This window comes from Polypterus senegalus, chromosome 14, assembly GCF_016835505.1.
Source record: "Polypterus senegalus isolate Bchr_013 chromosome 14, ASM1683550v1, whole genome shotgun sequence".
Lineage (NCBI taxonomy): Eukaryota > Metazoa > Chordata > Cladistia > Polypteriformes > Polypteridae > Polypterus > Polypterus senegalus.
This window is the reverse complement of record NC_053167.1, coordinates 70,316,505-70,330,206: the sequence shown is the minus strand read 5'-3', so window position 1 is coordinate 70,330,206 and position 13,702 is coordinate 70,316,505. Positions and strand designations below refer to the sequence as shown.

The window sequence follows — 13,702 nt, the reverse complement described above, 5'->3', positions numbered from 1 at the left end:
TGAATTGATGTCTTTGAAAACACACTTCTGATGTCAAACGAATGCCTTCCTATTTGCAGAGTAAAATGGAAGCACCCAGAATACAGTTGGGGATATAATTATTTAATATTTGATCTTTTAAATGGAAGGCATATCCTTTGGTAAACAGGCAGATTATGCACATATTTGGCAAATATAATTATGGACCTTCATCTTCATATGTGAGGGTTGTTTAAAAGGTGTTTAGTTTAAACATATTAACAATTATAAAAGGAATTTTGTTTAAGGATTTGAATTCAATTTCAGGTAAAGCAAGCTAACACCATATTAAAGCAGCTTTCAGTGAAGCAAAAAAACCTGATACAATGATCAGAATATTAAGGTCTCACGCAGGCAGTTTAGTAGAATAGAATTATTCTAGAATAGTTTAGTAGAATAGTTTTCCTAGAGTCTTTTTTGCCAAGAGGGGCTAATTGAAGGCTCTACATTGGTTTGATATAGTTGAGTGGGGGTGTGTGCACTCAAAGGTGCTCCCTAATGCTCTGGCACAGAGTCCAAGGTTAGGGCCTGGCTTGAACTCTGTGCTATTAGTATAGACATGGAGTTAGCATGTTGGAAGATGGATGATTAGATAATTTGTTGTAAACAGACCTGCTTTACAATAAAGCAGGCATATAGAGGACAGAAAATGGGATTTTTAAAAATGATTTTAACCTTACACGTGAACACACCTAGGAACACTGGTAAGCAACACAGTTTGGGGTAAATTACTGGCCCAGTCACTATTGGTATAAACTGTGCACATTCTCTTCCTGTTCATTCTAGGATTTCTCTGAGCATATTAGATTAAGTATTGACTCCAAACTGCCTTAAACCTAGAAAAGTGTCTGCCTATAGGACAGATTAGTTTGATTCCTATGTTGTACTCAAGGTCCAGGCACCTTCCATCCAATAATAAAAAAACAGGACAACAAAAATGGATGGAGAAATACAAGTTTAATCGTAGACATAATTAAAATACTTGATATTATGGTTTAGAACAGGGGTCCTCAATCACGGTCCTGGAGAGCCGCAGTGGCTACAGGTTTTTGCTCCAACCCAGTTGCTTAATAAAAAGCACTTATTGCTAAAGTAACACTTCTGCTTCACTTTAGTGATTTTGAGCCCTTATTGCTTAATTTTGTCTTAAACAGCTATTTTAATTGCTCCTTATTATCAATAACATGCAAATGACAAGAGAGAGCAGCATTTCTCCATTTAGCTTATTTACATTTACACCTGTGTGTATTTATCTGCACTATTGGGTTTAATTAAATAAAAAATGAAGAGAAAAAAGTGAAGGACTGAGAATTACTCGTCCATTTTAGCCTTCAAATCATGCATGATAGAAAGGGAAAGAAAATTTAGGATATGAGAATGACCTGACATAGCAGAGTTAATTTAATTTCATAGCTTGTTAGTGCTTTATTGGCAAGAATTGCTTTCTAATTAAGCAACCAGGTCAGAACAAAAACCTGCAGCCACTGCGGCTCTCCAGGACTGGGATTGAGGACCCCTGGTTTAGAAGGCTGATCAGTTGAAAGAATTCTCTAAAAACAGTAGTGACCTTAATCATTTTTTATAACTCATATGTTTTAAAGAAACGTTTAATTTTATGAAGTGGATGCATTCCAAGAAGATCAGCAAGGGCATTACCTCTGTTTCTGTTATGTAGTAAGGGACAGGCACCCTGTAAAGTAGCCCTTAGTAACCTGCTCTCATCTCTATTAGACATACTGTATCTGCTGAAAGCTCTTAAATGTCTACATATCTCAATTTTAAGGCTAAAATGAGCTTTAATGCAGTAGTTGTATAACACAGTTGCCTAAAATAAAAGATTTCCTGACTCCATAGATATTACGACCTAGGAAATCCCACTAACCTAGTTATTTGTGTTTGGGATTTTGAGAAGAGTAGGGACAGTGGCCAGCAGATTAAAGAAGGAAAAAAGGCAAATGAATGGTAATGAGGTGGCCATCTTCCAAGAGTTTTATATTAAGACTTGGTGCACTCTGCTTAATTGTTTGTAATGGCATATTCGATAGTGTGTAAAAAAATACACACTGTGAAATGTCAGCAAAATGTCTGCTTCATCCTGTGTTACCGACAGAATCTGATGAGGATCTATGAATCTTCATTTCTTCAAATGAAAATGGTTAATAAAAAAGAAAAAAAAAAACAGTATTAGAAATATTTTGCTATTGCTGTAAGTTATCTGCTATGCTGAGAAGAATGTTTTCAGGGTGCTTCTTAACTTTTGTTTGTTATCAAATTAATATCAATGAAAGCAGAAGAGGAAGCAATAAATGACTTACTTAGCACGTCAAGGACACACAAACTTAAAATGCTTTTTACACACTAATTTTTCAAAGGTGTGAAACATCCAAAGGTTGCCGTCCACCTACTTAATGGTGCAGGCTGATTCACGGAAGTGAAATTAAAATCAGTGAACATGACATAGAAAGCTACACTGTGGGAATATTTAACTTTCATTTTCGGTGAAATGTTTTTGAAACTGGAATTTAGTTCAAATAATTGAATAACTTGTATCACACAGAACAAAGATAAAAAATAAGATGCATTTGTAAAAATCATGATGAAGTGTAACTTATGAAGCACTGACGGTATATGTTCTCTCCATGTTTACCCAGTTTCTGATGTATGTGTACAGTATTGTGATAATCTACTAAAAGATTCAAACAGTTTTCATAAAATGTGGTTTCACATGACACCTATGCAAGAAGGATTATAACCCAGGTGAGAGTTTAACTGTGTACTCCAATGGATGTTATGTGGAAGGTAAAATGAAAATGCTGACAAGGACTTGGACCATGCATTTAAAAATGTTTACTGTTTATCCAAAACTTTGAATAAAACAAATTTTTCAGAGAATAGAACCAGTATCTGTAATAAAAGCAGTGTGAACAAGGCTTAGACTGTTGGAAATTCGCATTGTAATATCACCGACCACACACTAGGCAATTGTTTTATTTTAACCATCTTTTGAGAAGCAGAACGACCCAAACACACATTATATTCCATTAGTTATGATTATTTTAATAGCTGGCTTGGCATAATGCACTAATAATATGAGATTTGACTTTTTCTATACATTCTCTGTCATTTTAATTGCCTGCTGTGCCTCTTTCTCCTTTTCAAAAGTCTCTGCTTCATTAAAGAATCTTGTCTAGCTGCAGCGATTTTAAGCAAGCTTTTAAAACGCACAGCATACCCACAGTTTCAAAGGATGTTTGTCTTGAGCTTCATCTTTCAGTAACAAAGAATGGTGCTAATGCATCATTATTTTAGAAGAACAGGCAGAATGACACTGTATATCTCTCCAGGAGGAATTTGTTATTTCACACTACAGAATTACTCCCCCATTTTTATTTCAATGCAGGAATACATTACCTTTTTCATTGTCTAGAAATCTCTGCTTCAGGATTTCAGTGACAGATTAGTTCAGTTTGCACAGTATAATCAAAATAAAACCAATATAAGAGCTAGCTAGGCTTTCAGGATACAACAGAATCTTTAAAATGAAAGTCAACTAAAGCAGCAAGCAAAATGGTCCTGTATACCAGAAGACTTCTGAGCCAATCGAGAATTGCTATTAACATCATCAGCATGCACTCCATATTCCATTTTCAGCATAGCTTATTTATCTCTGTCCTTGAAATCAGTTTATTGGATTCACTTTTTAAATTTATTAAAGCACTTCTCAGGATACTAAAGATACCAGAATAAATAATACTGAGCTGTTTCCTGGGTAAATAATATCAACTAGCATTTAAAGATCTTGTGAAAAGTCTAACACATCAGGCATTTTGGTTTAAAATTTTTGGACAGCCGGGCAATTTGAATGCAATGCACCGAGGAAGACAGAAATTTTGGGGTAAGGCTGGCACAGCACCGAAGAGTGATAACGTGTTGCATGTTAATTAGCACATTCTAATAAGCATTTCACTGCATTCTGTATATGAGCCAATACTGACTGTATAAACCTATATTAAATTTAAAATATAACTATTACAGGATGTAAACACAATATATGAATGACTTATTAACTCATTCACCTTTCAAAATTGGTAACGCTTACTTTTCGCAATGTGCCAACATTGTAGCAGATAACCATGTCAGCGATACAACCATATGGTAAAGAAAGAAAGTTGGATACTGCAGTGCCAATCTATAGTATAGCTGTATGTAAAGTTAGCTGAAATGTCATTTCCAATGAGCAGACTTTCCTCATCATGTATATTGGTGGTATTTTGTACTATGGTATTTGTGTCTTAAATGGCTGCTAGAAAAAGTATACTAACATATTCCATGTTCAAATAATGTAGTTTTGCTGAGAATAAAGAAAAGTGGTCTACTTTATTTTGACATCAACCAGTCAATATCAACACAGCTTGGCAAATGTGATGGGGCGTTCATTGACATATTCCTAGAATTTTGCTGGCATTGGTTAATAGAGTGAAAGACTGTAAGCGTGCATTGTATTGCTAGAATTTAAATGTGGGAACAGCTAGAGAGTTAAAGAGAAGTGACAGCGATCTCCCGAAAATAAAAATTCAGATGGATATAGATTTTTTTTTTTCAGAATGGTAGAATTTTCATAAACTGTGCTCCCATGTCATTTAAAAGACTCAGTCTTAGCTCCATTTAAACTATGTGGCTGCTGTCAGTGGGTAGCACCTATTTAAAGTGTTTTTCAGTCACATCAAGCTATAGAACAAGAAGTTAGAAGGTAATTAAAGCAAACAAGTTCATACAGTTTTTATTTGATATATTTATGTATACTGAAGATATTCATAATTCATTAAAGGTCTGAGCAGAAATGATTCTTTGTGAAACATAAACCAAAGACCCTCAAAATCTCCAGGAGGGGCTGAGTTGCAGACAAGCTTCTTATTTTCCTTCGGCATGCTCGCTGCTGCCTTTTGTAATAATGAGAGTGGTATTTTTTCTGTTAGCACAGACAGCATCAAGATTAAATTGTGTTTGCAGAAGATAAATGCAAAGGTCAAACGCTACCCTCTTAAACGGCAATATTTTTCAGTTAATTAGTGCATAAATTTAAATATAGAAAATAATAAGAAAAAACACTTTATTACTAATCCATTTGATTTCATTTTTCCACTTACTGCATAAACAGATTAAACTTTAGGTAGTTGGGGCTAACCATTAAAAATAAATGAACAAATAAATCAAGAGTCAATTTAATGACTATAAGAAAATGTTACTTAAGTAAAAGCAGTTTCAAATTTTATTTATTTTTTTTACCTGAGCGGAGCTGCTTGATACGCCCATGGCTGCTCGCTGTGTCCACGGGCAAGAAATCCTTAAACCAAGAAATTTCTGGGTCTGGATTGCCACTTGCTGCACATAACATGGTAGCAGTGCGTGTCTTCTCCACCACCTTCAGCTGGGGTCCCATGTCTATTACTGGAAAGCCATGAGGTATCTGATCCTCTGCAAAACAAATAGACACACAAAGGTTTAAATAACCGCACTTGCACAAAACTAAATTTTATATCACAATCTTTCCATAAAGTGCCAAAAAAGCAGATGGGCAGTTGTGCTAAGCTCAAGCTGATATCACCAGTATTCAGTTGAAGTGGAATGGCGGAGTTAACATTTTGTTTTGTTCATTCTTAAGCTTTTACATTTCTTTTCTCATGAGCAGTTATATACGAGGAATATTAATTAGTCACATTTTGCAAGATTTCTCTAGAATGGGATCTCTTAACTTATGAATGCTCACCAGTGTATATCTCTATCCCTGTTATTACTAGCTGAACGGGTGGCATCAATGGAACTATTTAAATGCCAAAATCCAGAAATGCAGAATCTTTTATTAAATATATGAGATGAGAAGAATAATAAATCATTTATGTGTTAAAAAAAACAGAGACAAAGATCTAACTGGTCAATGTGATTCAGTCTCAACAGGTCACAGTTACATTTATTTCATTAATCTTAAAGAATGTCCACTTTATCACTGACATAGCTGAAGACAGAAGATTTGTTTTAAACACAATAAAAAAATATAATTTCTTATCTTAAACTTGAAGAGATAAACACAAAATTCTGTACTCTGTGTTAAGCCCATATTTAAAAGTAGCTTTGTCATGATTTATCAACTTAGAGCCACTGGAAGGGGAAAAACCTGTCAATGTTCATATAAATAATCAGAAATAACCGCAATATGTTTAAATAGGCTTAATAGTTTAGATCCTTAGCAATCCTTATGAAGGGCATAAAGGAGGTCAGAGGTCAAAACAGAAGACAATAAGTGGCCTCCAGCTCATAATGCTTTATATATTAAAAACACAATTCACCAGGGGTGAAACAGATCACACAAAGTTAATCATAGCTTAGCCCAAAACAAATGAAAGTCTCCATTCAGCACTTCAGCTTTCTGCAGTTAATAAAATTAAAGTTTTCAGAATAAGGTCATTCTACATACGGCTTGTCAAAAAGTGAATTAGCAGAAGCACAGTCTCTGCAATGACAGTGCAGTAAGGTGTACTTAAATTTTGGCTTTTAAATCCACAAGAATCTTTCACTGTCTGTGCTAACTCTTTAAACGCATTCTGAAGTCTGCTTGGTGGCACTACTGGAGGAAATGTGCCACAGGGTCCTACAGTGAGCTCTACCTTATACACGTATACAAACCTAAACAGTGCGATTAATTTAAGATATGCAGTTCGGCTCAATGCCTACAAAGTTACACCATACAAGGGTACAAATAATGCAGCAAGGTAAAAGAGGGCTTTACAACAATTCATTAACTAGCAAAAATGTAATATTTAACATTTAAGACAGGTAACAAAAACAATATTCTCAAATCCAATTAATTCAAGGCAGGGTTGTGCATGCTGGAGCCCTACGCTAGCAGCATGAGATGTAAGGCATAAACTGGCTCTGGTCCACCAGTCTTTCACAGGGTATTACGTTAGATGACAGGTGAAAAATTATACTAAGAATAAATTGGATGTATTAAAATTCGCCATTAAGAACCTATTGTCAGAAATTGAGTATGAAATAAAAGATAGGGGGCATGCTTTCCAAATCACTGCTAGCTTTGCACTTTGGTTGCAGAAGTTGTCAAGAGTGAGTGGGACTCTTACTTGCTAAGCTTCACCCAATCCAATTTCACACAAAAATGTATTCGTTATATTAAACACACAATCGAATTTTTAAGCTCAAATCCAAAAGTCACAGCATATAACAGAGAACGATGGTTGAAACTAAAAAAGACTGGAGTTTGCTCATTCTTGTGAGCAAACAGAAGCATACTTTACAACTTATTATCTCAACTGACAACAAGGATATATCACCAAATACATTATTACTTATATTTAATGAAACAGCAAACATTTTAAACCATGAATAAAGTAATATACAGAAGAATATGACTTATTGTGATGGATTGTAGAACGCAGTCACACTCTCTGGGTGACTATTGACATGACAAGGTCTTGCTAATAAGAAAATTGTACATGAACTTTACACAACGTTAATCCACCTGACGTACTTATGAGAGAGCAGAAATAGGGTAAAAAAAAAGTATATAATAAACAAACTTAAAGTTCAATTTATCCTTATGTAGCACACTTCATATTGACAAGCTCCGAATGCTGTACACACTTATAGATAACAAAAAGACTAAGATGATCAAATCTCATAATATGTCTCATGAAAAACAATGGCAATGTGTCTAAAGTGATAAAAGACATGCATATTTTAAAATACACAGTAAACTAATATAAAATGTATCTAAGTGAAAAATAACAGCTGAGATTGCTATGGTAATGTTTGACTGCAATGCAAAAAAAAAAATAAATCAAACCTCTTTATACAAAACAAGTCAGTTGAAAAGTTGAAAACAAGTCAGTTGAGGCAATGAGATGTCTTCTTATTCTGAATAACTTGCCTAGTCCTAAAATCAGATTGCATTGATCACACATTCTTGGTCTAGCAGGGGGACATTTCATATCAACCTGAAGTGTAGAGTATGAGACAGACTAGTGAGAAATACTGGAGATGACACCCTGGCTTAAGGTTTTCCTCCTTCATATTTTTAATCAATCACAGAACCTTATCGTAATGTGTTTTGCTTCAGTAACAGTAGTATATGTGTCTTGTATAGGGTTGATTGCTGCCTTGTGTCTAATGCTGGTAAAGTTTAAAAAAAAAAAGATTTAAGTAAAAGAATCACCTGAATATAACACCTGAGGGGCTGTAAATATTCACTTCAGTCTCACTGAAAAAGTGATAAATTATTGGAAGTGTTCTAAATGGTCAAAATTCACTGACTAAATGTCCTTTCTTTCTTACTTGCTATAAAACTGTGCTTACAACTGCTGGATTGATATTGATTTTCATCAGCCTTGCAATACAGGAACTGCGTTTGTTTTCCTGTGTTTTGCCAGATATACAAAGGCAGCCATCTCAAATAAAGGCTGTGTACTCCTGTTATAAGGGTAAGACACTTAAACCATACAGATCTGCCACCTTGACATGCAGTTCAAAGATGTTAAACATGCTTAAAATCACCTAGGGTCAGGGTCACTAAGCCCGCTTTGATTGCCAGACAAACTGCAAATACATGTGCAAGAAAACAATCTATAATACATTTGATATGATCAGGATGGTATTCAATAATTAACTGCAATACCTTTATATTTCTAAACTATTATATCAAAATGTTCCAAATGTTGCTTCCTTCTACAGTACCTCTAATTATGGTTTGTCTAAAGGCAAAATTTATAAACAATGAAATAAAACCAAAGAATTTATCAATAAATCGTGGCATCTTTCTGAATATCTAATGACTTTTGCAAAAAAAAAAAAAGGGAATGCTGAAATTCAGAATCTTGAAATAATAAAGGAAAATGAGCAGTAATCAGCTCCAGGGAGGAGAAAGAATTACTAATCTGATAGAAGCAAAACTAACCTTTTTTCTAATAATGTCTTCAATGTACTACCATAGCTACCTGGCTCATAAAGAAGAGCTTTATTAAAAACAAACTTTAAATAGATTTATCCATATAGTGTGGCACTTTCTGAACAATTGGCTTTGTATCAGCTTTAAAAAATAAACAGATGTGAAGAATCTGAAAGATGATCATATTAAAAGTAAAATCGCTATAATAAGCTTGAGGGAACAAGAGACTGTGCTAATTAGATATACAGAGAATGAATTAAATGTTACTAAACTTTACTCTTTCTTTTTATTAAGATTATAAGGTTTAACTTCAGATGTACCTAAAAGCTTGCTTGAGGACTTTTTTTTTTTTCTAAATAGATACAGTATTTCATCAAACCTTGGAGCAAGTTACTTCATGATGAGTTAATAATTTTCAGGCAAGATCTACTCATTATCAATTCTTCCTTCCTTCAGTTGAAGGACACAAATGATTTTTCAAAGGTGGAGCACCACACATCCAACAAGATCCATTTTTATGCTGTACAGAACGATTTATGAAAACGCTACTTCTTTGGCTGGTCATACGGTACTGCAGGACTAAAAGGTTCCTTCAGAAAACTGTCGGAATAAAAGCAATAACTTAGTAAATAAAGTATACTTCCACAATGGCCATTTTTAAGGCATTTTGTATACTCTGCTTAGCGGAGATTGGATCTACATGCTACTTTAGTGAGGAGCTCTGTTTATATGTATAAACACACATATAAATTATATAAAAGTCTGAAATGCACTTACAGTAGAGCAACAGCAAGTTATTCGATCTTTAAAAGCCAATGATCATTAATCACAGACCATTCAGCTTATAAAACTAACTGAAATTGGGCTTTATGACTGGGTGCTTACGTTATTTTCCCACTCCCCAAAGAAATATATGTTGGCTATTAACTGATGACTCTAAGCTGCCTATGAGGTGGTGTAGGTGTGTGTTAACTGGCCCGAGGCAGAGAGCACAGACAAGAGAAGATGCTTCACATAATGAGCAGTCCCTTTGTGTTTGGTTCTTTGTTCATTACCTGTTTGAATTTATATTAATAGACCAAAATCAGTGGATTAATTTTGAAAACATATAGTAGTTAGGAGACTTTTGAAATGTTCAGATGACAGGTAAGAAAACACTAAATTCTGTAGCTCAGAGTAGTGTTTGTGCAAGTTTCAGCTGTTCTCCAGTGGCTTTCTAAAAGTCCACTCGGGTCCTTTACCTGCTAGCAAGCAGTTCCCCTCCTTTTTGCCCATAGTGGCAAACCAATGAGAGCATGGAGCTCCCCTAGAGAAGTACAGAGATATGTGGGCCTCCCATGTCTCTTACATGCTCAGGGTGAACGTCAGTGAAAGCAAGTCCATATGTGCCACTATGGAGCCATCACCATTGGAGTATCACTCTGCAGCATACTGTGTGCATAAGGTAACTGCTCATTTGACTGTTTACACCTTTCTTCTCTGGCTATAAATGGGTAACAAAAAGAAAAAAAACTTTTTAACTAATGCCAGCATAGTGATCGGGTTCATCACACATCCAGGCTTGGCTCCTGCCTTGTACCTGATGCTGCCAACAGGGCCTCCAGTGTCCTGAAAAACTATGCTGGAATAAGCTAGATCAGAAAATCAAGATATAATAAATTAAAGAATGCTAGCAAATTCATTTTTTTTTAGTTTAGTGCCATATGCAGACACGATAACCTCCATTTCTCATAGCTCTTTAATGAAAAAAAAGTTAAAATAAATTTTGATTTGTCTCTTTTTTGACTCATATTGCCTGATTTAAAAAAGATAAACTGACACAAAAAAGATTTTTTACAGACATTGGTCTAATGAAGTGCATTTGCTATTTTAACAACAGTTCTAGGGTTAACAGACGATGGCACTATAGCTTTGCAGATCATGGTAACTAACTTAATCTTGGAGTCACTGGGAGGAACAGAGAGGGTGCTGAGCAACTACGGAAAACAAAACAAACACAATTAAATGAAGTACTGAACAAAAGGCAAAAAAGTCATGAAAACCAGGCCAGCTTCAGAAGATCAAAATAAGAAGCTTCGTTATCACAATTTTTAAACAAACTGTAAAAATAAAGATATAAATCTTTTTTAATCAACAAACTGCTATAATTGATAAAGTAAAAAAAAAGGAGAAACTCGTTCCGCTTTCTATCCAGTAGAAGTTAAAGATGACAAGATGTGTTTGTAGTGGAGAGGAAGTCAAAGGACCCAGCCCAGAAAAAAAGCCTGCATCAGATTTCGGGTGTCAGTTGCACGAAGACACTTCAGGCTTAGGAGTATGGGAGTTCCCATACAACTCCGAGACTCTGCCTTAGGCTACCTTCACCATGGATCCACCTGCTAGTGTTCAGGGCTGCCTAGCATCAGGATATAAACAATAACAAGCTGGCTGCGCATTTTTCCACAACAACCCATAATGCAAAGAGAAATGGCTGCACAATATAGAGTGGAAGATTTACACCTTGTAAGCAATTTATCCATCCCAAGATACTTCATAAGGATGCAAAGTAAATAAAATGAATCTCTCTAAAATGCAGAACAGCAGCATAATGACAAAATTTAAAGGCATTTTTTTGCAGCAGACCTTAGGCAATTAGTTATTCACCTCCTGATCCGTCATGTTGTCTATTATGACTGCTGGGGTGGTAATAGTGTACTGTGACCCAGCCTAATCGAATTCAGGGTCACAGAGGACTGGCGCCCATCTTAAAATCAGCCCTGGAAAGTGTGCTTGTTCAATTTGAGTTTACCGTTGAAGGAAAAACCACAAAGACACAGGGAGAACACGGCATGTTGGGTTCATGAGGATGCAGGGATAGCCACTGTGCCAGCATGTTGCCTTGATCTGATATAATCAATGTGGATGCCTTACAGCAAAACTACATATCATAACACCCTTATGTTAAAAAATGTGTTCATTTTTTTAGGTCACCAATTGTAAATGGATTGTAAATGGTGATTTTCAAATTGTCCCTGCCTGATTAACACTACCTTCCTGTAAAAGCCCTTCTTGGTATAGACAGTAGTAAGAGAAGCTAAAAATGAGTTTTTAACCAGCTAACCACTGATTTTGCAAGGTATAATGTGTTTGTGTTACATACAAAAACCTCTGCAGATCCTAAGAGCACAACTGCCATATCATACTTCCCATTCCATTGTTATAGTAGGTAACAGGAGGCGTATGTGCCCATAATAATTTGAATATTTCACTCCACATGCCCCCTCAGCTCATAGTTGACACCAGTTGCACACCTTTACAATGATCAAGTTTGTTTTGCTTTTTGTCTATGAAGTTTTGTCTATAGTTTGGCCATCCAGTCACTCATTCCTCATTAACTAAACCCCACTCCTTCCAGCTGAGCCATCAGAAAGACACAAGGCTGTTTCCACATGTGATGCTTCTAAAATAAGACCTCAGCTTCAGCTCTGCTGGAGAGCAAAGCTCAGAGAATGAATCAAACAGCAAAGACCAAACGAGTAAACAAACCAGGCGACAAAAAAGAAGCCGAACACCAACTGCGATCTTTGCTCATCTGTGCTAAGGTGATTGGCTTCAAGCAGTAAGCCCACATATGATTTGAAATCACTATGGATATACTGCTTTGTTTTTTCTGTTTGTCAAAGAAGTGATTGTGAGAAAGGGTATGAGAGGGGGAGAGTTAGAGAAAAAAGCTATGAAGAAAATTGTTATGTACTGCATGAAAAAAAAATAATAAATGACCTACTGTACTGTATCAAATTGCTCATCATTTATTTCTAATTGTAGCTGTTCATGAGTTTTTTTTATGGCTATGAGATGTGTGGTTAAAGGAGGACCTAGATATATAAATATACAGGTACATTAATATATAGTTTTAATAATTCCACCTTTCTTGAGAACATCTTAGGTACACTGCAGTCTGTTCTTGCTGAGGGCTATTTGGTTATACCAAGTCTTACCAAAGACGACAGACTCTAGTAGATTATGTCACACAGTAAGTAACGACATGAAACAGTTACTGTATGCAACTTTATTTCAAATTCAAGAAAACAATTCTTAGGAGATAATTCAAACAATAACAATCCATCATTTGAAGGATTTAACACTCCAGTGGTTTTTCCTTATGTTTGCATTTTGCAGCTGATCACTTTGCCATACTTTACCCTCTTCTCCTGAGGTCTCAGCTGTCCTCCCTCACAGTCAGAGTTACACCAGAGATGAATGATGTAATTCTGGGAGACTAAAATAATCCTTGACTTCTTATTGCACTGCATTGTGCTGGATTATTTTGCTCAGATACTCAATGAGAACCTGACCTAACTGAAGAGAGCTAGCAAACAACATACTCCTGCGAATCCTACAACACTAAAATGGCTTCTGGGGTAAAAGCTTCAGAATGTGAACTGAACTCTCATCCAGCCTTCTCTACACACTGTGTTGGCAAAAGCAAGTTAAACAATGTACAGTGCTGAACGTGATACCAAAATGCTGATTATGAATTGGAGCAAGTGAGAAGCAGGACCCGCAAGCTAGAGCTAACATCCAATGATATGTTCATTTCTCTAACAAACACTATATGGCTAAACGTTTGAGGACACTCCTCCAGGTTATTGAGTTTGGGTATTTTAGGCACACCCATTGGTAACAGATGCTAAAATCAAGCACATATGCATGCAATCTCTATTGACAAACATCGATATTAAAATGAGT

At 35.7% G+C, this 13,702-nt stretch overlaps 1 protein-coding gene across 17 annotated transcripts in view; it reads right to left on the bottom strand.

Annotated features, from left to right (window-relative positions):
• ptprfa (protein tyrosine phosphatase receptor type Fa) overlaps positions 1 to 13,702 on the bottom strand; it is a 596,272-nt gene that overhangs the window by 163,325 nt on the left and 419,245 nt on the right. For all 17 annotated transcript variants that reach the window (XM_039734603.1, XM_039734602.1, XM_039734608.1 and 14 more), the window contains one exon: positions 5,305 to 5,493. In XM_039734603.1, coding sequence (XP_039590537.1) covers positions 5,305 to 5,493 — 189 coding nt within the window. The remainder of the gene's footprint in view (positions 1 to 5,304; positions 5,494 to 13,702) is intronic.